Consider the following 24,623-nt stretch of genomic DNA (forward strand, 5'->3'; position numbering starts at 1 on the left):
GGTAGCAGAAAATGTTAGTATAAAGCAGGTGAGATGCATATGCCAGGATTTTAAGGCTTGAACCAGCCTCCAAGAGGAAGTGAGGCCTTCCTATCATTACATTTCTATAAGAATGAACCCTGCTGCTCACAACGCCCTAACTACAAGAAAGACACAAGGGTACAGAAATGGAACCATATACAGTATTTACCCAGGCAGTGTTAAATTCACACAACTATGGAAAAAACATGGTTAGTGTTAATGTTCACTATTGAAGTGCACATGGCAACAAATTAGTAATATAGTTCTGAGTCCTAAGTCTTCTCAGCTTCACTGGAACTTACTTTTGGTTTCATGGGGGGGAGCGCCAGGGTTTTGGAAGGAGGAGGCAGCAAGCTGGAGGATGGGTGCAGAACCAGGGTGATTGTCTGATGACAAGAGGGCAGGGGAATGGAGTGGAGGGTGGGAGAGAGTGAGAAAGAAGCGATTTAATGGATAGCTCACTCAAATTACAACATTGCCTGAATGAATGGATACACAAAACATCAATCCAACCAGGCATGCTTGCAAGTTGGGTAAACCTTCTCATCAGGAGTTGGGTAAAGTAAAAGTGTGGCTGGTGGCACAAATAATCACATACCGCAAAGCATAACACATAAGGTAAAGGCAAGTGGGTAAAAAAAAAATGCACAGGAGGTGAGATGTGAGTTATATCCACAAGAGGGCAATGAAGGACCATATAGTGACAATAAGGCACAAGAACAGCTGGTGTGCTTTTCTAGTAGTTTTCAAATTAAACCAGAGTTTCAATGAGATCAACATGAATGATTCATTATTTCATGAGGTGGTTACAGATACACATATATCACCCTGCATGTAGTATGAACAGCTGTCTGTCGACCAAACTGTATGTGGAAGAAAATAACCAATGACTCTCACTGATAAATTAAGGTTTATGTACGGCTTATGGATTACTCTGCATGGTATGCTGTGACATGAAAACTGAAACAAATTTAGTTTTGTTTGTAAAACTGGTCGAGCCATTCATTATGTAAATTGAAAACTTTGAAAAGGTCAGGGAAAAAAAATAAAAAATGTATAGGCAGGGAAGTGTCTTAACTCACCTTTATTTACATAAAGCAGCTAATTATTCTCTATGTAATTTTTTGGGGCATTTCACTTTATTAGACAGGATAGGAGAGAGAGACAGGAAAGGCAGGGGAGAGAGAGAGGATGGCATGCAGCTAAGGGCCTCAGGTCGGACTCGAACCCAGTCCGCTCTGCTAAGGACTTTGACACGAGGTAATCGCTCCTCTACCCAGTGAGCTACCGGGATGCCCCTGTAAATTAATTTTCACAGTGTTGCTGTATGAAGAAGGCTCATAACAATTTTTCAGTTCAGTAGCCATTGTCTGTTGACCTCTGGACACTCAAGGAAGTTACTGCTCCTTGCCAAGAAATAGAAACTTTTTAATTAGTTAATTTGTTTGTTGGTAGGTAGATTTTATTCCCATAGAACATAGCCAGTATAGCTCCTTCCCCTTTTCCCAGTCTTTATGCTAAGCTAACCAGTTGCTGGCTGGATATAAGAGTGGTGTCAGCCATTTCAAGAAAGCAAATACACATTTCCCAAAATGTTTCCTTTAAGTATGAATATACAGCTAGCCAGGAGACAGAAAGCTTAGCTTTCAGACTGGAAACAAGGGAGAAAAGTACAAGGTGTATTATGATCAGCTACATGAAAAGGTTAAATGGACTATTAGACGAGAGAAGGCAAAAAGCCTTCTGACTAATAAAGAAATATTTGTCAAAACATCACATCTCATATGAAATCTAGGGCTGCCGTGGTAACCATGGTGATGCTTTCATCTTGGCAGCCTGGAATCTCATTTCATGGCCCTATTAATTACGCTTTAATTAAATGGCCAAATCCACATGATAAACAGAAATTGCTATACAGAAACGCCAGATTATTTCCATTTTCCACTAATACGGTACAGACTTACACATAATTACAAAGGGTGACAGCCAAAAGAACAACAGTTGGGTGAGTAATTATACTGCCACCAAACACCAACATCAACATCAACTAACAACTCTACTGGACAAAACATTTTCTGGATCTGAGATCACTTACTGTATAACTCGCTGTCACACTGGTAAGAGATTAAGTTTCAAAAATGAGAAAGTTCTAACACGGTTCTGAGGGAGGCAAGTATAATGTATAGATTTAACTTTGTTATTGTACGTCTGTGGTTCCCACCATGTTCTATATTTACATCAATTTAGAGTAGATCAGTTTCTGCCAGTTCCAATATAAAAGACTGCCTGTACTTCAACTACTGAACAGCTGACCTGACGCAAAGCACACGCAGAGCACATTTACACATTGCTCAGACAGTAATGGGTCACAAGGGCTGCAGCGACAAAAAGAAAGAGAACATCACTGCAGGAACACTGTTCTTCATTACAATCCTATGATACTAGTTAAGTTAATTAGGTCATTCACAGTCGATTATTGCATTTGGAAAAGCATGCACATTTGCGGATGCCAGTGTGAGAGGAGAAAAAAACAACTATGGCAAACAATCAGACTGAATGTACTTGAACAACTCTAGGTGCCATTTTGAAAGTGCGATTCCCTCCACAAAAATGTTTTAGATGTTTTTAAAATGAAACATGAACTGATGTTGCATCTTGTTACTGACTGCCTTTGGGTTAAGTAAAATGTCTTACTGGTGACAGGGGCTGCGTTGTTTGGAGTGTCAGCCCTCAGGTACTGTGTGGTCTGGGTGGACGGCTGAGACAGGCCCTGCGAGCTTCCGCTGTCACTCACACTGAAAGACACCAAGAGGGAGAACACAGAGTAGTTATCCAGAGGCACCCGGATTGGGTTACACCAGCAATTGGTAAATCCATTACTCAGTTTGCGTGTAAAGTCCTTGCTAAGTTCTTAATGGTAACTATAGCTAGTTTCAAACTAGTGTTTGATATCTTAGCTAGTGTAAAGTAAATGTGTAAATCTAGCCAGGAAATGTCTGTAACATTGTCCACTCAAAAGCAATCATCTATGTAAACTGTAAGTCAGTGTACCATCATTAGCCGCATTATCACAGTTTTCAGAGGCCAGATGATGTACAGTGTTAAACTCAACCTGCTGACAATTCTTTGTACATGTAGGTATGACTTTGTAATATAAACATTTGTGTGTTACAGAACTAGAAGTATTCATGTACCGTGTATTGTAGGGTCAGAAGGAAATATCCAATTACTCCAGTTGCTTTGTAATTTGGGTAAATATTACTGAAAATAATTAAAGTGCATTTCAATCATGAGTCAAGTCAGATATGAGGACCATATTCAATTTTACCTCTTTCAATTCTCTCTAATAGGTCAGTTATTGACAAGCTAGTTTTGTTCCTTGGTTCAGTGAGGTGCATAACAGTTACACCTAGTGTTTAGTAGGAGTAAATATTTAATAACAGCTAATCTCTACGGAAGAACTAGGGTTTGAGTGGTGCAACACGTTTTTTTTTTGTCTTTAGTATTTTTTTTGGGCTTTTATTACCTTTATGATAGATACAGCTGAAGATAGACAGGAAAGGGGGGCAGAGAGAGAGAGGGGATGACGAACCCTGGGCCGCTGCAGCAAGGACTCAGCCTCAGTACATGGGACGCCAGCTCTACCCACTGAGCTAACCGGGCACCCGGTGCAACACGTTTTAAGTAATTGATGTGGGAATCTCAATTTATTTAATAGTTAAGATTTATTCCCAAATTTCAAAACCCAAAGATATTCAGTTTACCATCATAAAAGACAACAAAAAAGGGAAAATATTTACATCTGAAAACCTGAAGCAAGGGAATTTTGGTATTGATGTTTAAAATCTTAGTTAAGCAATTATCATAATAGTTGCAGATTAATTCTGTCGATCGACTTATCTATTAATTGATTAATTAATTCAGCTCTAAAAAAAAAAAAAGACCTTGACCTAATGTTCATGATAATCGGAAACCTGAGTGATTTTACAAATGTAGGGTCTAAAGTTGACAAAATATTCTCGTACAACACAAGGATCCCATCATGCAATGTGATCAAATCAAACCAATTTGGCGAAACAACATTACAGCAACTAAATTTAATGACAATATCACATTAGACAGATTTCCATGTCCTGTAAGAACCAATCTTTGTACAGTTTAAATTTACCACTGTCCTGATGGTTAACCTCTCCAAATCAATGGCAAGATCTCATTTCACATCAATATCTGATAACCTACATAGCTGCCTACAACCATCTGGAGTGGAGATTACAGGAACTGAACAGGAAAGCTAAAGTGCATGTTTCAACTTGATGTCATCCTCTCTGTGGAGATGACCTATTTTTGTTGGTCTTTGAACAGCAGCATTCGGCAGGAAATACTAACATAACTTTAACAGGTGAAAGACACAAGCCTGTAAATCTGCTGTGCTGTGTGCTGGTTTTCAGTGTCAATATAACAAGTGTACTTTGCTTGGCTGATATATAACAATAACAAACCTGTCCTCCATCTCCACTCTCTTCATGCTGTGCAGGTGCAGGATGGCCAGGATGATGGCCACGAGAAAGATGACAATGCAGCAGACACTCACACTTATATAGAAAACTTGAGTTGAGGTGGTGGGGGTGGTCACACCATCTACTGATGAAAACAAGCAACACATTATCAAGACAAAGCAAAGTAGAAACTCTAGGAAAATGGGGCATTATTGCACAAAATACCAGCCTCATTACAGAAAGCTTCAACAGCCTTCGCTATTATGCAAGAATCTGAGCAAAAATATGAGGTGAGGGAAATAAGAGAAAGACATGAGTGAGAGAGAGAGGAACTATAAGTTCACAGAGGGCTCCACTTAGTGTTAATGGCCTGGAATAGCAGAGGCATTGCCCTGGATCCAGTGTCTGAGAGCTTTTCTCATCACCTCTCTAAAAGCCTCTGAGGGCCCCAGGTTCCTCAGGCCTACCCAAGCAGAAGGAAGACAACCCACTAATGGTACTTTGTTAGTGGGGCAGTGGGCTCACAAAGAGTCTGAATAAACCCCACTGGAAGAGGACAACCACTCTAAAGGGTGGGGGCTGACAGAGTGCACATCAATAGGAGAATGAGTGCTTCTCTTTGGGCTCTGAAATCATACGCCTTGGTTATGGAAAATTTGACTGATCTGATGTGCTCTTCTATACAGAGAGACTTCTCAGTACTGATCCAGCCTCTGTCTTATCAAGCTGATACCACCTATGACAGACAATGCATGGAGCTAATAGACAGGAAAGAGTTGAGCAGGATTGGGAGGTAAGATCACTTACCGTCAGGCCGTGGAAGAGTGTTATTGTTGAGGGGAATGGGAATCTTTGGGTCAGCATCTATTCCTGTTAACAGAACAAGGAGGGAAGATAATTCTATCAACTCTAGTGTTGGCAGATTGGCTAGAATGGCAGATTTCATAATGCTTTATAATGCTGAAAGGAAAAAAACAAAGCTTATGTATTTAATTAAACTAAAAATGACTCTGACAAAGGTCAAAATAAGTTTTCATTGTCAGTAATTTCTGATCACAGACTCAGGAAATAATCTGATGAAGACCAAAGCAAATGGACAGAAGCCACATTAAAAAGCCAGTTTTTATCTAGTGTGAAACATCATTTGTGTATGACAACAACACTGTAAATGTGTTTGCAGGATCAAGTCAAAGCGTTCTATGTAATTTCAAGATGTGTGTCTGTGACATTTTCATCAATGTTAAAAGAAAAAGTACAGAAGCATTAAAGGAAATTAAAACCACCAGAAAGACTAAATGTAATGTAAAAAATATAAAGTAAGGATCTGTTGGGTATTTTTTCTGCTTCTTTAGAAAGCAAAAGCAATGATAGAAGTATATCTCCCTCTCATTAGTAAAGCAATACCACATAATAGATGATGGCTCAATTACATAAACAACTTCTCTAGTATTCCGAAGTCCTCGTGTTGATAAGCAGTACAAACAAAAAATAAGAAAGTGCAAGATGAAAAGCACTAGTGAGGCTTGTGTTATGCTAATCATCAATAGCCAGTATCCTTCACTCTGATAGCTCCTATTTGAAAGGAAAGGACTCTTTGTTAGAGGCCCAGAGATAAAAACCTGAAATAGGTTTTTTAGGTTAAGCTCCCGAAGTTCCTAAAAAGGCTTCTGGGTTCCTTGAAAAGTTCCAGTAGCTAAAAATGACTATACGTCAGTAGGCTCAGGGTGTGATTATAAAAACAGCAAGCATACATCATTGTTTGTCCTACAGGCACAAAACTAGAAAAAAAGTTGACAGGTATGATTGGTCAGTGTACATTTTGAGCAGCACTCAGGCATACAAAGAATCTCTTGTGGCTGCTAATTTGACTCATGCTCAAAATAAGATGGGAATAAATTTGTTTCCATGGGGCGTATGGCAAAAAGCCTCTTGGCCACATGTAATTATCTTCAGGCAGTTTGAAAATAGCACAGAACTGAATACAAAAACCTGTACATCTCCCACTGTAACTGTTTAGGCTATGTTCATGCTGCAAGTCACAGCGCTCAATTCTGATTTATTGCTCAGATATATATTTTTTGTTCACACTATTTGTTAAATGTGGCCCATTATCAGACTCTATGGTGAACAAGTCAGGGTGCTACATGTCAGTCTAGACTCTAGAGTGACATAACAGTCACATGAATTCTGATATGACTGAAGTGACATTGAAAAAATAAATAAATAAATCAGACCTGTATCAGATTTGGACCACATATGAAAGGGGCCCGAATCAGAATTGAAAAGAACAAATTCCGTGTAGTTTGTGCTGTTCACACTGTCACGAAAAAAAAAAAACTGATCTGAGTCACATGTGAGCAAAAAAATCTGATTTGGTGTGTATCATCTGTATCTGACTCACAGCAGTTACGAAATTAAGCAAACCCAGCATTGTTACTGTTATTAATTAGACCTGTGCTTTTTCTAGATGTCTGCCATGAAAAAGCTCCACAGGTGGATGAATAATAATGCTGACTGGTGACAGGTTGCACTACTTTCTTGGTGCGTACCTCTATTCATACGATGGTTTGATTTTTAACAGATTATTAAGACACTTACTTTTATAGCACATTTTCCTCCTCTTGAAGTTGAGCACTGTGTAGTTGTTGGCATGGATGGTCAGATTGAGCTGCATTGTTAAAACAGCCTCTCCATCTACCTTGCCGGAACAGAAGAGGTCCACCCTAAAGACTGTGGAGACACAAACACAAAGAAAAGTGAAGTGTGTAGGAGAAACTAAAGTGGCAGCAAAACTCGCAAAAAAACTCAGGCATACAAGGAAAGGCCAGTTGGTTTGTCTGTTCTGGGCTACTATAGAAACATGGTGGTTCAACATGGTGGACTCCATGGAAGGCGACCCGCTCATTTTAAGGTAACAAAAACAAAACACCTCCTATATTCAGATGATTATACACTTATGAAAACATACCTATGAATATTATATTCTATTTCTGCCAATAGATCCTCCTAAATGTGAATCTTTAACATACAGAAATGAGAGTAGTATCAATCTATCACCAAACTCTCAGCCAGAAAGCAGTCAAATCCGTCTCCCAAAATGTCAAACTACTCCTTTACTTGAGTGTGGGAGCATACATGATACAGTAGCTAGGATAATGTTTTAACAAACATTTGTGGCAACTAAAACACAAAACAAAACAATTTAGATAAATATGGATTTAGTGACACAATCAACAAACTAGAAGCATGTAGGAGGCCCTTCAGTGCATGACAAAAAAAAGGCAGATATTTGACGAACCAGAAGGAACACGGGGAACCTCCCCCTGACTGGAGATGTTGCTCCGTGGTTGGTTCATGGCAACAGGGTTTTCCATGAAGAAGTCAAGCTGGTAGTCAACCTATAAACAAAGTATGATGAACAAACATCAGCACATAAATGGGATGCCTTGCATGTGTGCTCAAGTAAGCATGTATGGAAGTAAGCAATAATTCCCAGTGTGGAGACCTACCTTTGTCTTGGAATGCCATGTGAAGTGAAGGCTGTTGGTCTCACTGGGCACAGGCAGGGTGAAGGAGAGAGCATAATGATTCACCACATTGTCTCGCACATAGTAGAGCTCCGCATCTAGGCCTGTGTGAAGACAGAGGACATAAAATTGTACCTTTTGAGAAAATTAATTTACTTAATAAATCGAAAGAAGAAAAACCACGACAGTGGACATCAATTTTTTTTATTTAGAGGAAGATATGTACACAAGCACGTGCACACACAGAGCAAGCCGGTAAAATCTCCACTCAAACTGCCAGCTTGGATTAGGAGGGTTTCCCCCCAATAAGAGAGATGAACTAACCACATCTGTTAGTACTTGAGACCTCTTAGTGCCCAAGTGAAAAACATCAAAACGTTAAAGTGAGACAACATCCAAAATATGACCGCAATTTTCTATCCAGGAAACAAAATTGGGCAGGGTAAGGGGTTTGGAGGAACGGATTGGAATGCCTTAGATAGAAAAATGTGAACTTGCACACAGCATCCACAGTCTGTTCAACCATTCAGCCTTTATTTTATGCATAGCGTAAGAAATGCTGTAGTACATGGACATCTTACACATCATACATAGACAGTGTTTCTTCTACATTCACTTTAACACAGTAAACTCTAAAACGTTTTTTCATTGGGGTCCTGTTGCATCAAAAAGTCATACCAGTCTAATGTGAAATCCCCAACCCTGGCCTGGGGCAGTGCTATCAGTCCTTGAAAGCGTCTGTCTGGCAGAGTGGGGTCTGTCTATCTGTCTCTGAGTATCTAGTTTAAAGAGAGGGGAAGAATGTGCTCAGGCTCCCCCAATACCCTCGGGCAGTCTCAGAGCTCTGGCTCATAGACCTTTCTCACATTGGCTCAATTAAAAACATTCTCAGGCATTTACCAACTCAGAGAGGGGACGGGTGTTAGATAAACTAGAATCTAAACAAGCCCAAAGAGTTAGATTGCTGGCTTTCCTTTCCTTTAATTAAGAAACTGCTCCTTGTACATTTTCACTTAACAGACAGAATTAAATTTAGGTCTACATATGTAAAAATGTAATTTGTAGTGAAACAATTAAAATATATTCTTTACTATATTTGATTATTATGATTAACTAAAAAACACCAGATTTTAGCATTAGAAGTTCAATTTTCTTGATCAGATCATACTGTAAAACTCAGCTAGGTGAGTTTCATTCAGCTCTCAATGAAAACTGAGAAAACTCCATGCTGCTGATGAAGACCATGGGTTGCAGGTGAAAGCCCCATAAAAAGCTAGATAGTGGACTGAAGGATTTATTGTATATTTACGTTGTCCCCCATTGGCATTAACTAAACCAATATTTGCCTTGCCAATCATACCTGCATTAATATGCATTAATAGATTTTTTGGCTAATGTACACATCAAGCAGATACAGAGTAACATTAGCTTTCATCTGAAGCCACTAGCTTTGCATTATTGATGTCTAGTGCCAAGCAGGTAGGTAGAGTTGATTTTTAGAACTTTGCAACTAAAAACAGCTGCTTTTAGCATCTAAAAATGATGCTGATAAGAGCAGTGAGAGTGAACCACAAAACCAAAACAATGAGCTGAAAGAAACTATAAAACTAAAGTTCAGATAAACTGCAGTCTGGTGAGAACATATGCTAGAGTCATTTGATTCATTGTTAATATAAAAATGTTGACTAGAGCATATTTAACAATTAGCTTAGCTTTAAATAAGCAACTGGAAAATACATGTACTTATGTGATCAAATCTGAAAATCTTATATTTTGTTCATACTGCCCAGCTCTTCTATGCAGTCTCTCACAAGCATATATGTAGGCAGTTAACAGATGTGCACACGGCCACACAGTTTAGTCCTGTAATAATTGCCCTTCTCATGCTCAACTCTGTGTACCTCCCTTGTCTCAACATGTGGTCACACTGCTTTGATACCAATTAAGCTATGCAACCAGGCATAAAAGCCCAAAGAGGACTGGTGTGAGTGTGGCTCAAGTTTGTCCCTCCCACAGCACCATAGCCATCCACCCTAACTCCAGCAACTTCAAAACAGGAATGTGAAGGGATGGCAACGGGATCCTGTCAGTGTACATAGACTAAGGACGGGGAATAGGTGCTTCCTGAGGTGAAGGACGTTGAACCATGCACTGCAGTTTCACTACTGACTCAAACTCTCTGCTCTCTGGAATGGGAAAACAGCATTACTAGAAGGTGTGCCTGTAAACAAGATTCTTGTTAGTCAGTATTTGGTCACAACATATAAAGTGCCTCACTGCATCATCACGCTGTTTGCTAGTACAGATACAAATGTCTCTAATGCTAACAATATTCTTAAGCACCAATGGAAAATAACAACATGATTTTGAATTCCAGCCCGATAACTTGGCAGCTTGTTATGTTTTGAGGGATTATTTCCTGCTGGACATTTCCATTTCTCTCTGCTGGTGTCAAGTGATTAACAATACCCAGGGCAGAACACTCTGTGTCACCTGCACTGATCTGAAAACACTCTTGTACACTTGAGCACAAAGAAATAACAATGACAAGGAAGATTAACGTTTACAGTAACAAATCCTCCATTTTCCCATTTTGAAAGCTGTTTTTCCTACTGCAAGAAATAAATGACACCACATTCTGTTGGTGAAACAAACAAATTTAAATCTATTATCTGACCTTTTCAAAAAAATTAAATACTGTATTCATCCATCATTTTCAACTTACATTGAGACCTCACATGTTCTGCCTCAGTCAAACCATTTTTCATGAATTAGCCTAAATAAGATGTCGGCAAGCCGTTCAGGAAGAACGTACTAATGTGTGCAGCTATGTTTGGATAAAACTTGGTTTCCTTAATGCACAGTTTAGCCCACAGTGACATGCAGCCATAAGAACCAACTGGTAAAATCAGTGCCAGGGTTTACATTGCATATTTATAGTGCACAAGTCTGTCTCAACAGAATACTGGTCTCATATTACACATTATAGTACTGTAGACTTTGGACTTATTGGTTGCTGTAATCATTCCTCCTGTCCATTCTGGCCGTATTCCTAATCTTCCTTCTTTCCAAGTGGCTCCACTGTAGTGTGTGTAGTGGACAAAATCCACAGTGCATTCTAACGTTTCGCCAAAGCTAATATAAGGCCTCAACAGTCTGAGTTTGGCAAATCAAGTATGTATTTTCTAAAGATCCAGCCTTTCTAGTATGAAATTCTCTCTGATTCGCAGGACTGTGATACCCACTTGATTTAGCTCACTCAAGCTACTGAAGCTTCATATTAACCTTGGCTAATGTTTGAAAAACATTTTGTCCCCCATATGTTGCTTTGGAGTTGTGAGAGGAAGCCAGTATGCACAGGTGGAATGATTACAGTGAACAATAACCCTTTCAATGTACAATACACACAGCATTAGTCCTGTGGTATGACAATTACTGTAAGTAAAAAAATAAAAATTAAATCTAAACTGACCCTGTCACATCACAAAGGGCAACATGAGCATCAGCGTAACTTAGTCATGTAAACCAGTGCAGCCGTTTATTACGTCAACGTCACTGATGGAAAAAAACATGAATATAACACGTGTTTCACTTTTAAGCCACAGCCAACACATTCAGCAGATACATGATATAGAAAGATTTAGACATTTTAAAAGACAACAATTGAGATTGACATTAATTAACAGTAACTGTAATGAATCAAAACATGGTTTGTGTTTAAATAGTCAGGCATAAAGAAGAATATAATCTGCAGGATATTCTGCATGACAGGAACAAAAATGGTAAGTGTGCTGCTGCATCCACCGATTAGTGTGTGAACAGGTAGTTTAAAAATACACACATACATCGTCACCTGAGTCATTGACTGGTATCGTTCCTAATGATAAAAAAAGCCAGCATTACAATACATGCTTTCACGGTCCTGATCTAATGCTTGCTCTCTACCCTTTATTATAACAAATAACAAAATATAGCTTTCCTTAAAGGCTTAACAATAACTGATTTGAAGAGTTGGTTTCCTCGTAGGTAGACAGCTTTGTGTAAAGAACATAGGGCAGTAGGGCAACATAGGTGCCATAGCTAGTTGGGTTAGCAAGTTTGTCACATTCCATGGCTTATTTCTTGTTTTTTTCTGATCTGGGGTCAATTTACCTTTAGCTTTTCTAAGTTTAACCCTTTCCATGTTTTTCTTGAAGATGATCTTCTACACATCTTTTTTCTTTTACCTTTATTGGATAGTGACAACAAATGTTGCCAGCAGGCATTGAACCGGTGACGGTTGTGACAGTGGGCATGTGCTATAACCATTTGGCTACCGAGGTACTCCTCTTTTCCATAATCCTATCGGGTTAAAGCAGTGATATCTGGGAACTCCAAAGAGTGCGAGAGGGTTCCCAGCTTGCCATTCTTTACAGCATGGCAACTGTATCTCAAATGGCCATTCAAAAATCAATTTGAGATGCTATACAAAGATGCCACTACTTAAGTTAAAATATAATGTAGATTCCCAGAAGCACAACTTTGTGGGTTTGACTGGGAATCAACACAAAACAAACCACATGCTCTTTTCTACGAAACATCCAGCTGACATTCCTAGAGTATCAACATACTACAAATTCAATTTCCTTGAGGGAGTCATCCCAAAGGGATCAATAAAGTAAAGTCTAAGTTTAAGTCTCCAAGTCTGAGACCTTCCCCCGTTCAATCAGCCCACTGCTGCTGTCCGCTTAGCAGCTCCACTGGACTAGAATTTAAGTACCCTGCTCAAGGGCACATCGGCACTTCTTTCAGCTGTGAGGATTACTCACTTCCCCCTCCCACATTTTTTCAACTGGCTGAGACACTGAAACTGATACTTTTTAGATAACATCACATATAAAATCTTACAAATGTACTAAAAATACCAAACACAAAGCTATAAATTACAGCAACAAACACAGCAGGGAATAACCAAAACAACCAAAGTTTGCCTCATTTTGGGCTCTACAAAGTTTTAAGTCGACAGGCAGTGTTCTCTTGCAAGCTGGGGATCATGTTGCAGACTTCGAAAGAGGAGAACAAAAGGTGGCAGTGGCCAGGTGGTAAGGTCCAGGACAGATATAACAAAGACCCTCTTGTGCGCACAGTCGACACTATACCTCCCGAAGCCTTCATCCCTGAGTGCTCAGGAGATAAACACTCCCTCCAGCCTCTCAGTGGGAAGATACTGGCCACATTAACCAAGGAAGGAGAAAATAAGGGCCCGCGTGAAACTCTATCAACTGGAAACTCCAAACAAATCCACAGGCATGAATGAGGTAGGAGAGGGGAGGATAATGTACGAAGGATCTCAAGATCTAAGATATCAGACACACAAGGAAGGCTATAAACTGAGGAGACCAGGCTTTGGTCTATGATTGAAAAAGACCTCATGTAAAGTTGCCCAATGCTAAGATGACCTGAAGCTGGGAAAACAGTAGAAAAAAACATTCAAACATGTCCATCAAATGACAGCTTCAATGCAAACAGATGACTAAGTGGATGAATCCGTTGTTCCTCACAAAATGGGGGACTTTGACATGAAAATTAAAGTAGACTGATGATACATTCAAACCAAGTTCAGAACAGGCAGTGACTCAAGTGCTGATTTAAATGATTGCAAGAATTGTTAGATGTTTTATAAAACACAAAGCCCAATAGTAGTTAGACTGTCTCTAATGCAGGGTACTTTTACGTTTTATCCAATCAAACAGCAGCTCAGGCTATCAATTATAGTTTAATGGTATTGAATAAAAACATGAAGGGTGTATACACTGTGATAGTGATGCTAAATGGACTACATTTAAAAGTCCAAAACACATTTTAAAACTTGAAAAGGAAAAAATGTTTACTACACATACCAAAAAGGTATATAATGGCCTTTTTCAAGAAAATTTAATTTTGGCTTTGGATCCTCAAATAGCCACCATTTTCTTTAATAACATCCACTCTAACACGAGGCACCGGGTTAACAATTTCAGCAGGAAATCACCTGACATGCCATCCCATTTCACAGTTGGCTCTCAGAGATGTAGGGCACCCCAGAGCAGTTTTGACCCAGGTTACAAAGACTGCAGGAGTGATGTATAAAGAGCAGTTGTATAAACACCAGTTTTAACCTTCATCAGACAACTTTCAGTTGTGGTAAGCATCTGTATCTTACTGAAGAGTAGAGGAGTTGGTAAAGATTACGCTACACGCTAAACTTGAACATCCAAAATGTTTGACAGTGATGCCTGATCCAGCCAAGTGTTGCCATGGGCCAGTTTACTGGTCACTCCAGTTCCTTTCATTTTAGAAACACATGGAAACACCACATATTTTGAAAAAACAAAAAAAAGTTGGAATATGCTTGAATGTCAAAATCAAAAACACCAATAAGTGCAATGAACGACCAATTGTTTTGATGACTTTCTGGAAATGCAGTTGAAATTTGTTCTTCACTTGGATGGAATATTGATTAGTGAGGGTTTTTTCACCGGCAGCCACACACCTTTGTTGCCAAAGGAAAGGTTAGGCATTGCCAAGCTTTAGTGCATGTCCCAACAAAAATCCAACAGAAGTCTGTTTACTTCCAGCCATTGAAGAAAAGCATGAAAGCGTTTTAATGAGAAGGCAAGTGCAATAATAATGTAGAATAAAGTTATCGTGATGAGGTATCGTATCTGAAAAACACAACCACAACATCCTGATCATAGATACCAACTAAGCTTTCACAGGCTGCAACAACAGCACTGGTTGCACAACTAGTGAAATCTGAAAGTATCTTACAGCTAGAAAAAAAAAAAACATTAAGTCACAATCTTTGTGGTTTTCTTTGACTCGCTTCAAAGAAACCATACATCAGTTTCCCTCTTTTATTCCATGGAGTGCCCCGAGGGCAGAGAAGGATGAAGGCAGGGTAAGGAAACTGAGCAAGACTGTCTGCCGCTGTCCCTTTATAGGCACCTCGTTGATGGCTATTTGTGCTTAAAGGGGCTCCTTAGTTTACTCAACAAATATCAGATGGTTTACTGAAAAAAATGATTAGCTGTTTGAGGCAGAATTACTTCATCTTGGGCTGACTAACTAACGGGTCATTTAAGAGGTCTCACGCACACCACCTTATTCATCTATTTTTGGATGCTGTTTTACATGGGCAGCTTTGTGGGTACAGAAGCAGATTGAAAGCCTGGGCTGTGTGTGCAAGGTCAAATATTTCAGTATTTTTTTAGTTTAGGAAGGTGTGCTTCCTTACTAAATTCCATTCTCTTAGAAGTGCTACAAAAACTAAAAGGAACTATCTGATTACTGCTGCTCGTAATATTTCTTCATTTCCACAACAAAATGACAAAATGTCATCAATGTTACTCAAGCATGACGGCAGTCTCAACAGAATTACAGAGCAACTCAAACTCTTGCGGGATTTGCTGTCATACAAGCAGAAAATAAAACATGATTGTATATTTCCGATGCCAATATTCACATTTAACACAAGGGCAACAATTTATAAAAAGGGAAGCTCCTGTAAAGCAACGACCCATCTTTTGTCTGAGCGCAGCAGCTCTCAGACAAAAGATGTGAAAGCAGGGGCTCCTCTATTCAACCACAGGATCCTTGGAGAGTGGCATGAAGGAAATGAATGCTGCTGCCAATCACTCCTCGCTGTTCACAGGCTCTTTTTCAAAGCCCCTGCTTGCCTTTCAGCTCTTTGGAGGAGGGGAGGAAGGCTGCTTAGCCGACATGCACTTGGCTCTTCAGACAATTTTACACACTTGCTCACAGGTTTTTTTTTAGAAGACCTGGATATTTTCATTTTTCCATGCTCATCCAGAGGAATTAAGCCAAACTCTGACCCACTCACCTGATTGTGTGTGGAAAAAATGACCACATTGTTAGAATGTTCCCTGTTGGAAGTTACATTGAAATAAAATGGAAAATGTCAGTGCTTTAGATTGTAATATGTGAGATAGCTGTAATACCAGGTGGAGTTAGTCTGATTACAATCTGTCAACAATTGTAGCCACACAAAACATGTTCCTCTTCCCACGAACAAAGTATTGGAAAAAACTATTTTAATGGGGAATTGCTTATTTTGGCTACACAATACTAATTTTGGTTGTGGAGTGGGAACCTATGCTTTTGCTTTGACTGGAAAAGCTCAGCACTGCTACAGCGAGCAGCAACACCAGTGACACAGACTAAGTATGCCATGCAAGAACTAGAAAACAGACTCTCTTAGTGCTTACTTTCCACCGAGAAAAATTCCTCAGAGTAATGTGTTAGGGATCAAGTCGACTGGTGATTCTTCCACGGAAAACAGGGCTCAAAAAAGTCATTATTATAGGAGACAGCACATGAATGTACAGAAAACTTCTTTTTATCTTATCCCTCATCTAAATTATCACATGGATGGCCAGGAAACAGGGAAAGAAATAAAGCTATTGAAGCGTGTAAAACCAATGTCATAGCTTGGTCATGGGCCTTATGAATGTAGACTGGCCTGGTGTTTAGTGAGCAGTGTGATGCAGTGTCTCTCTCGCAACAATACATTTCTGAACAACATTTAAAGGAAAAGATTCTCTGGTATTTTGAAACCTTCACAGCAAACTAACATATGTGCACTTTGCTCTAAATTGGAACTTCAACAGCTAGTCAATTAATTGATTAGCTGATTGATAGAAAATTCACCTGCAACAATTTTAATAATCAATTAATCATTAAAGTCATTTTTCAAGCAGAAATGCAAAATACAATTAAAGCTTCTCCAATGTGAGGATTTGCTGATTTATTATCACTGTAATTGGTCGGACACAATAAGACATCTGAATATGTCAAAGTGTCGTCTAGAAAACTGTGACGGGCCAATTTTCTTATGTTTTGAAGACTAACTAATGAATGTTTGTCTCCAATCCCTTGGGACTAAATTATACCAGTTGTTTCTTGTCCAGGGGCCTCCTTTATAAAAATTCCTCAAACCTTTCACACTGTTCATAAAGCTAATGCAAAGTTCACCACAGGCATGACCACATATGCATCCCATACGCCCCTACATAACCAACAGGAAAATCACTTTCTTTGCCAAGAGATCAAATAATTGCTTTGAGCCAGTTACTCAAACAGACAAGCCTGTTGACATTTTCAAACAACAAGGAATCCATCCATTTCGGCGTCTCGCGCTCGCCATCCACTCAAAACGTAACGTCTACTACTCTTAAACAAGTGTGTGTGGCGTGCCTGTTGATTTGTTTCCGGTCTAGCTATATCCGGTGTTGTGTTGTAGTTTTTCTAACGTTACTAGTTGTTGCAACAGCATGTGAAAAAAACTACAAAGCGTGCTAGGCGTTAATCTCCCAATAAAAAAAATGTACGCTGTTAAAATGGGTTTATGTTAACGCCGTTAATAACGCGTTAAACTGACAGCACTAGTATTTACACCTGATTTTCTTTGTAAGTCATCCTCAGGACTATATTCCTACTCATATGCAATTACTTAAAAATGATTCGCTAAATTTCTGCTTGAACCTATATGGACCTTCACTACATTCCAGAAACCTTAAACTGTACACAACGAATCACCAGATCAACGAGGTGGCTTCACATCTAAAAAGATGGTCTGGCACGCTTCTGACCCAAATCGAAAGCAGTTCCTCTCCTGTGGGTCCTGTAACTTGCCATGTTTTAACTGGAACACAATTCAAACCCAGGATACAGGTCCTGAGACATAGCTGATATGGAATATGCATGTGGAGAGTAGCGTTGTTGAAACAGACAGTTCACTACCCATTAGTCATATGCAAAAACAATCAGGGATGCTGCCTGCAGTTCATCCACGGACAAACATGCTGTGTATGCAAAACCCTGTTTCAATTCAGGCATGACGTTTTCCTCTTCCTTAACCACCCCTTGAGAGTCAGGTTGTTTGTTAAAGTTATCAAAATGAAATCCTTAAAAAGCAGAGAGACCCCAGCAAGACTACATTACTTGGTGATGTCACTTTCCCCTCTCACAATAATGCCTCTATGCTTTATTGCCAAATACACTTTTATTACTTCATTATGAACATTTGCAATGAATAGAAATCCTGTAGAGCCAATGAATTTCAAGAAACTTCAAACAGTGAGGATTTTAAAGGGTTAAACATTGTGGAGGAATGCTCATGGGATTTAGCAAAAATCTGACGTATAATCAGGCCTTGGCCCCAGTGACTTGTGTGTACGGGTAAGCAATGTCACACTATTGTCTGACTGCAATCTTCCTGACTGATATGGCGTTTCTTGGCTATAAATTAAACTCCTGTCCTGCATTTGTGGTCTGCAAAGCATTAAACGATATACGTTTCTGTAGTATATAGCAGTATGACATCACATTTGTGGTCAACTTGATAATACTAAAAGTATCCCATTTAAGGGAATAATGGCAAACTTCTGGTTATTCATGTCTGAGAATGTAACTTAAAGGTTGTATCTGACTAATGATACTCTGCAGAGTGGCTGCTTGAACTTACGGTAACTTCAGACTAACCGGAGGAAGTGCTTCACAGTCCCAAATCCTGTGGGTCATTATTCAGAGCTTTAAAGAGAATCATCTTTAACCTTAACCCTTGTAGCTCACCTGGTAGAGCTGGCACCCCATGTATCAAGTCTAAGTCAAAAGGCAAAAAAGCCCCCCAAAAATATATATTTAGAAAAAAGATGATGATTAGCTCAAAACAAAGATTTGGTGTGCCTCAAAGTTGAACGGGTAGGTAACTCGTTAGCAGTCTGGAGCAATGTGAGCTGATCAGCTTGATCGTTTAACTAGAGAAAGACTTCTACAAGCAAAAAGAAAAAGACACAGTCCACTCCATCTTTTCAAACAGACATTATGTAGGGATGTTTATTTCTAAACAAAAGAAAAAATGCACAGAAACCAGCACGCTGAGAGCGTCTTTGCCAGGCAGCCAAGAATGTTATTTTGTAGTTTGGTCAACAGCAGAAATTACCATTAATTGGTTACATCAGACTAAATTTGCCTGTGAAAGAAGCAGCCAACAAATAAACTCTCTCACTTCTTACAGCTTGTTAAGACACTGCTATTAAATCTGTGTTATTGCCTAATTACAAATGTTGTTCTTGTGACTATCAATTCAACATTTTAATCTAAACACGATGAATCGTTCAGCCCTTCCTGTACATTAGTAAAAGGCAGACATTTGAATAGTCTTAGTAGGAAAAGCACAGGTGTTACTAATAACATTAACGATGGCTCTGCCATGACAGTGCGACAGTGAGTCAGCACGAATAATACTGGGACCCTGAAACTGAAGCAGCTACATGGAGTTCAGCCATCCTTCATTTTATTATTTACATCTGTGCTTTTCCTACTGTGGACATGACAAAGTGTCTATTGTGAAAAAGTCCTATTGTGCATGTTGGCTCAGTGGATGGCTTACTGGGATATTCATCATTAATGTTATTATTTACACCAGTGCCTTTGCTGATATGACAACTCAAAATATATGAGACATCATCAAGACTTCTAGCAAGTGGCACTATTTATTCTGGTCCAAACCAATATGCCATATTATTAGGTACAATATGATTAATGATTAGTGTGGGAATGATAATTTTTACATCACAAATTTAATTTCCACTGAAAAAGCTGTAAAAATCATGAAGATGCAACATTTTTTGGGGTTTGTACCAAACACACGTTAGACACATGTCAAGATTTATAGGCCAGGCCATCTCTACAGCACTACAGTACTTCATTTTAATGCTTAACATTATATTATATTATTTAACAAATAATAGCAGCTTCTGCAATTTGAATATAGTGCTTGGCAATATTTCGATTATATATTAAAAAAAAAAAATAAATGTTCTAATGTCTCAGCAGTGAAATCAAAATGTCATCCAGTCCCTACCCTTGGACAGCCATGCCTTGTGCTCCGGATACTCCTATTTTAAAAACAAGACTCTCCAGAAACTCCCAACGTCAACAGACACAAGCTCTTTGAGGTTTAAAGCAAACAATAAACAATTTTAGGGGATTATATTACTTCTTGTCAACAGTTAGTTGTACGCATGTATGTTACAGCATGTGTGCATCATGACTGGAAGCAGCTGGGCACAATATAAATAATGTATTTTAATTTATCATGTCTATTAATTTAACCTGGGAGTCTGAGGGTTTTTATAAGTGTTACTGCTAGACCTGTGCTGCACCAGCTGGCTTAAAAACAACTGCAAACTTTGGATGTATACATGAATGTGCAATGAGACTCCCCAGCAGCAGCCTATCGCCAAAGTGATGCCAGTTTAACCTCCTTCCAACATGGTTTTTCCTACAGTTGCCACAGCATCATGGAAGTTTCTGTCCACACATACTTTTTAGCTTCCCACACATAGTTGTCAAACATTAAGAGATTTCTCCATACGACCAGACAAGGTTTCAAGCAAACCACAAGAGAGGCCCTCGTCTGGCAACTGAAGATTAACTCTAGCGTGATGGAGAACAAGAAGAACCAAAAGGGACACAGTCAGCCTACGGTCTAACACCAGTCAGATTATAGAGGGGAGGAAAGGAGTGGACATGATTTTTTTAAGCACAATGATTGATACTTAAATGCTCTTATCAGAAAACTGTTTACATATTTGAAAGCATTACAAGATCTGCTAAATCTGCCATGAATTTGCCTATACAGCATTAAGAGGTTCACCAGCACAACTTCCTGTTCAAAAACGTGGTCACACTTTAATGCTTTCTCCCACATAAGTGGACAGTCGTACTGAAATTACAAAAAAAAATGCTGATGTCACTACAGGATGATGATACATACATTTACAGCAGCACATCAGTCAGTTTGAGAAGCTGCACCATCAGCTTCCTCCTTCCACAAAGACCTTATGCACTAGCACTTCTACCCGTTCATTAGACTGTACAGAGGCACTCACGTGGTAAATGACTAGTTTCCAAACGGCACCCTCCAGACATCTTCAGTAAACCCGAAATTAACAACTTTATCCAAAGACTGGCTCTACCGTGGCACCAGGACACAGGACATTAGCCCATTCACAGCCAAATAGTGAAGTAAAACCAGCACAGTTCCGTCTCTTTTGTGGGTCTAGCAAGTTTTTAAATATTTGTGTACAGTAGAGCTCAAATGCTATAGCCTCAATATGGCCATGGCAGTTACACAATGCCATAGTGCCCTTGGCTCAAATCTGGTCAGACACAATTTTATGCATCTTCTGCAGCTGCATGATGGGCTCCAACAGCAGTTCATATAACCTACCACTGACATTAACCACAAATATCCCACTCTGGTTGTGGTTTTTAAATGTATGGTTTAGTCTCTTCCTTCTTTCTACGATTCCTGGTGACACATCAGCATACCATAACACACTGCAGCTGTGGAGCTGATTCAAGTCTGTTTTCTTAATGATGCAACATTGTGCATAACAGTTGCACTGATTTACGTTAAAAGATCCACACATCATATGCACAGGTTTTGTGAAGCGGTGCATCTTGATCTATATGCTTATGCTACCATCTACAGCACAGCTCTTAATAATCAATTAGCACCCAGCTATTTTTGTCATGGCACAGCGGACATTTCATGACAAATCATTTATAATGCACATAGACAGAATGAGGCCTTTAAATGAATAAGTAATGTTGTTTTCTTCTCTTTTGTTATCATTACTCCTCTTTTCAACTTAGTTTGATGTTACCATTGGCCCACCACACAGTTAGCACATCAAATGATTAAAGTAATAATGTGTGCAGCAGATGTAGTCCATGTTGTGTATTACAGTGAACTTCCTGTTCACGGACTCAAAACTGAACTCATGGGCTCAAAATGAAATGCTCATCTGTGGGCCAGGGAGCATTTACACCCAAATTACTATTGGTCCGTAACACAATAAGAGTTGTTATGCTTTTCTGGAGTTCAGTACAGTTTCAGAAAGAGACCTACAGGTGTGAGGGACACACTGGCACAACTGCATCATAACACACACACACACACACACACACACACAGATAAGAGATACACTGATAACAAAAGTTGGAAGACTTTACATGCAGGCCTTCTTACCCAAAAGCTTCTTCACCTCCTCCACACTCATGTAAATGTTGACGCTAGGGCTGTTGTTGTTGTTGTTGTTGTTGACGCCTGAAGTGCTGCTCGGGTTGGCGAGGCAGCCGGCCCCTTCCAGCAGCAGGAGGAAGAAGAAGCCCCCAAGCCTCCACAGCACCGAGTGTGGCCAACCTCGGGACTCAGGCGGGCTGCCAGAGCCGTGAATCAACCCCAACATAGCAGTGGTCGTCTGGCTCGCAGTTGTTCTCGGTGTTCCCCAGTCGCCAATTTCTTTCTCATCCGTATCTGAAGTTAATCCCGAGAGGCAACATTACTAGTTACTTTACGCCGCAGCGCCACTTTCAGCCCTAACTCTTGTTCCACTAGCCTGCCTTTTTTTGTCCTTCCTCGCTAGCCGAGCCAAGCTATGTTAGCCGGAGCAGGCTAACTTTCGTCGGGTTGTGCTAACCGTCCGCGGTCACACTGTCGGGGAATGTTTGGATATTTACGACGTTTCCCCAGCACTTAAAATACACACCGGATATCGCCACACTCAGCAACTTTAATCTGTGCGGGCGAAAATGAAAGAAGGAAAAAAAGTTCCCTCAAGCAGTTAACTAGCTAATACATCCAGCTTCCTCCCTCCATGGTCTTTCCTCCCGTTGCTTTTTCCTCACTATCTCAGTTTTCACTGGGAGCAGGAGGAGGAGGAGGAGGGGGGCAGCGGGGGCCCTCACTGCTCCGACTGCGGGAGGGGAATGCTGCCTTCAGGGGCTTTCGGAAATCATTTTCAAACTGAGCGTTAACCAAAAAAAGGATATAACCTGTTTGATTGTATCACATTAAGGAAGCACCGAAGCAAAACATTTGTGAAATCTATATCTATAATTGCTGCTATTGTGTAATTATGTTCGCTTTTTATCTTATCTTTAAGTTCGTACTTAGTCCTTTGTCCTTAGTAGTCACTAAGTAATGCACATCAGCAATAGTATCCTATTTATTCATAAACCTTAAATAAAGTCTATGCATTTAATAGAATAGACGTGATTCCAGTGCGAATGATCTATCAAATTATTTCCAATACACGGATAAGCCTTCTTAGACCAAACGCTCTTCAATGGGCAGTAGGAAATGTACGTACAACGTGACATTCCGAGTTTCGATGAAGGCAGCAGAAAAACCGCACGTCTGGAGAACAAGTGGGATGATTATCCTAAACATGCCAAACTGCAAATACTGTTAAATAATGAGGAGCCCGCTTTTTACAAGAAGAGGAGCACATTCAAACCGAGGCCAGCAGTACTAGTAGTAAGACATCAGCTTTGAAATGAAAAGTTAAAATTACATGAAGTGCGTTCTGCATGCTTTTAGTTTGTGTTGGTTTCATGGGTCAGGTCAGTGGTCTTTAATCATGGTCTTCAGTGAAGTGAACGGTGGGAGGCAGTGGGCAACTGCCCTGCCCTTTTTATCTTGGGTGAAACATCGCCTTTTTCGCAAGTCAACTTTTTTCACCCACTTGTTGCTCTTACTGGCCAAAGGAAGAATGGAAGTAAGATGAGTACCAGGCCAACGGGGACCACTGGAAAGCATCATTTTGTATTTGTAACAGCATGATACATTTAATTGGGTTTACAGTAGTTAGGCTGCACAGCTGCACTGTGAGTAGTACAGGAGCTGCATACAGGCCTATTGTAGTGACTATGGAGGTTTGGCACAATATATACACTATGTAGAATACACAAGTGTCTTAGAAAGGGTTTGAGCCTCCAGAACAGCTTCAGAGCTCCTGAAGGCATAAACACTATTCTTCCAAAGTTTGTAGTTTCCAGTTTAGTGTTTTAGGGTTGTGGAGAGCGCTCCAAAGTATCCCGTAGATGTTCAACTAGGTTGAGATGTCAATGTGAAGGCCATAGCATATTATTGTCACACTCATCGAGCCGCTCAGTGACCCCCCCCCCGCTTTGTATGAAAGCATCATTTGTTGTTTCTGTTAGTGCTGGTTTTGACAGAACTGTATTTTTTTTCTAAGGGGATTTTCAAGAAATCCATGGTTACTTGGGTGGAGTCGCTGATGATCAAGAACAGAGACACTGTGTTTTGTACTATGAGGCATGTCTCTATCTGCCTCACTTAAAAGTTAGAGCTAGGGTTTAGAGTCTTTATTTTTTGCCAGTCTGTGCTGGCCACCGTGTTCTACAGTTACCCGACAATATGAAGTAAAGCAGGCACAGACAGTAGTTACAAGCAGTTTACATTCATGTATTACAGACAGTAATGTAGGAAATCGACAACTAGTTTTGGTGTTGCTCGCCTCTTCTTGATCAACTATTGTCAAAATAACTCCAATCGGGTGGTTTTTGCAATTTTTAAACTGACTGGTTTCTTGAATAATTGACAATATGAGTGATTAAATATATCTAGTGGCAATAATTGCAATAAGATTTTTTTTTACCATATCCTGCAGCTTTAATAATACATGTATGTATACTGTAGAGTCCTCCTTACTTTTATACTCTT

At 39.7% G+C, this 24,623-nt stretch overlaps 1 protein-coding gene across 3 annotated transcripts in view; it reads right to left on the bottom strand.

Moving 5' to 3' along the window:
- ryk (receptor like tyrosine kinase) overlaps positions 1-22,834 on the bottom strand; it is a 40,287-nt gene extending 17,453 nt beyond the window's left edge. The window contains exons 1-8 of one of the 3 annotated variants that reach the window (XM_051376826.1): positions 22,125-22,833; positions 8,027-8,148; positions 7,816-7,915; positions 7,116-7,247; positions 5,325-5,387; positions 4,521-4,659; positions 2,716-2,816; positions 324-407 (exon numbers count right to left, since the gene is read on the bottom strand). In XM_051376826.1, coding sequence (XP_051232786.1) covers positions 324-407; positions 2,716-2,816; positions 4,521-4,659; positions 5,325-5,387; positions 7,116-7,247; positions 7,816-7,915; positions 8,027-8,148; positions 22,125-22,344 — 961 coding nt within the window. In that variant the 5' untranslated portion in view covers positions 22,345-22,833. Of the gene's footprint in view, positions 1-323; positions 408-2,715; positions 2,817-4,520; positions 4,663-5,324; positions 5,388-7,115; positions 7,248-7,815; positions 7,916-8,026; positions 8,149-22,124 lie in introns of all 3 variants that reach the window. The other 2 variants (XM_051376824.1, XM_051376827.1) reach the window with 2 other exon arrangements.
- Positions 22,835-24,623: the final 1,789 nt, after the last annotated feature.

The sequence above is a fragment of the Dicentrarchus labrax genome, unplaced genomic scaffold (genome assembly GCF_905237075.1).
Source record: "Dicentrarchus labrax unplaced genomic scaffold, dlabrax2021, whole genome shotgun sequence".
In the NCBI taxonomy this organism is placed as follows: domain Eukaryota; kingdom Metazoa; phylum Chordata; class Actinopteri; family Moronidae; genus Dicentrarchus; species Dicentrarchus labrax.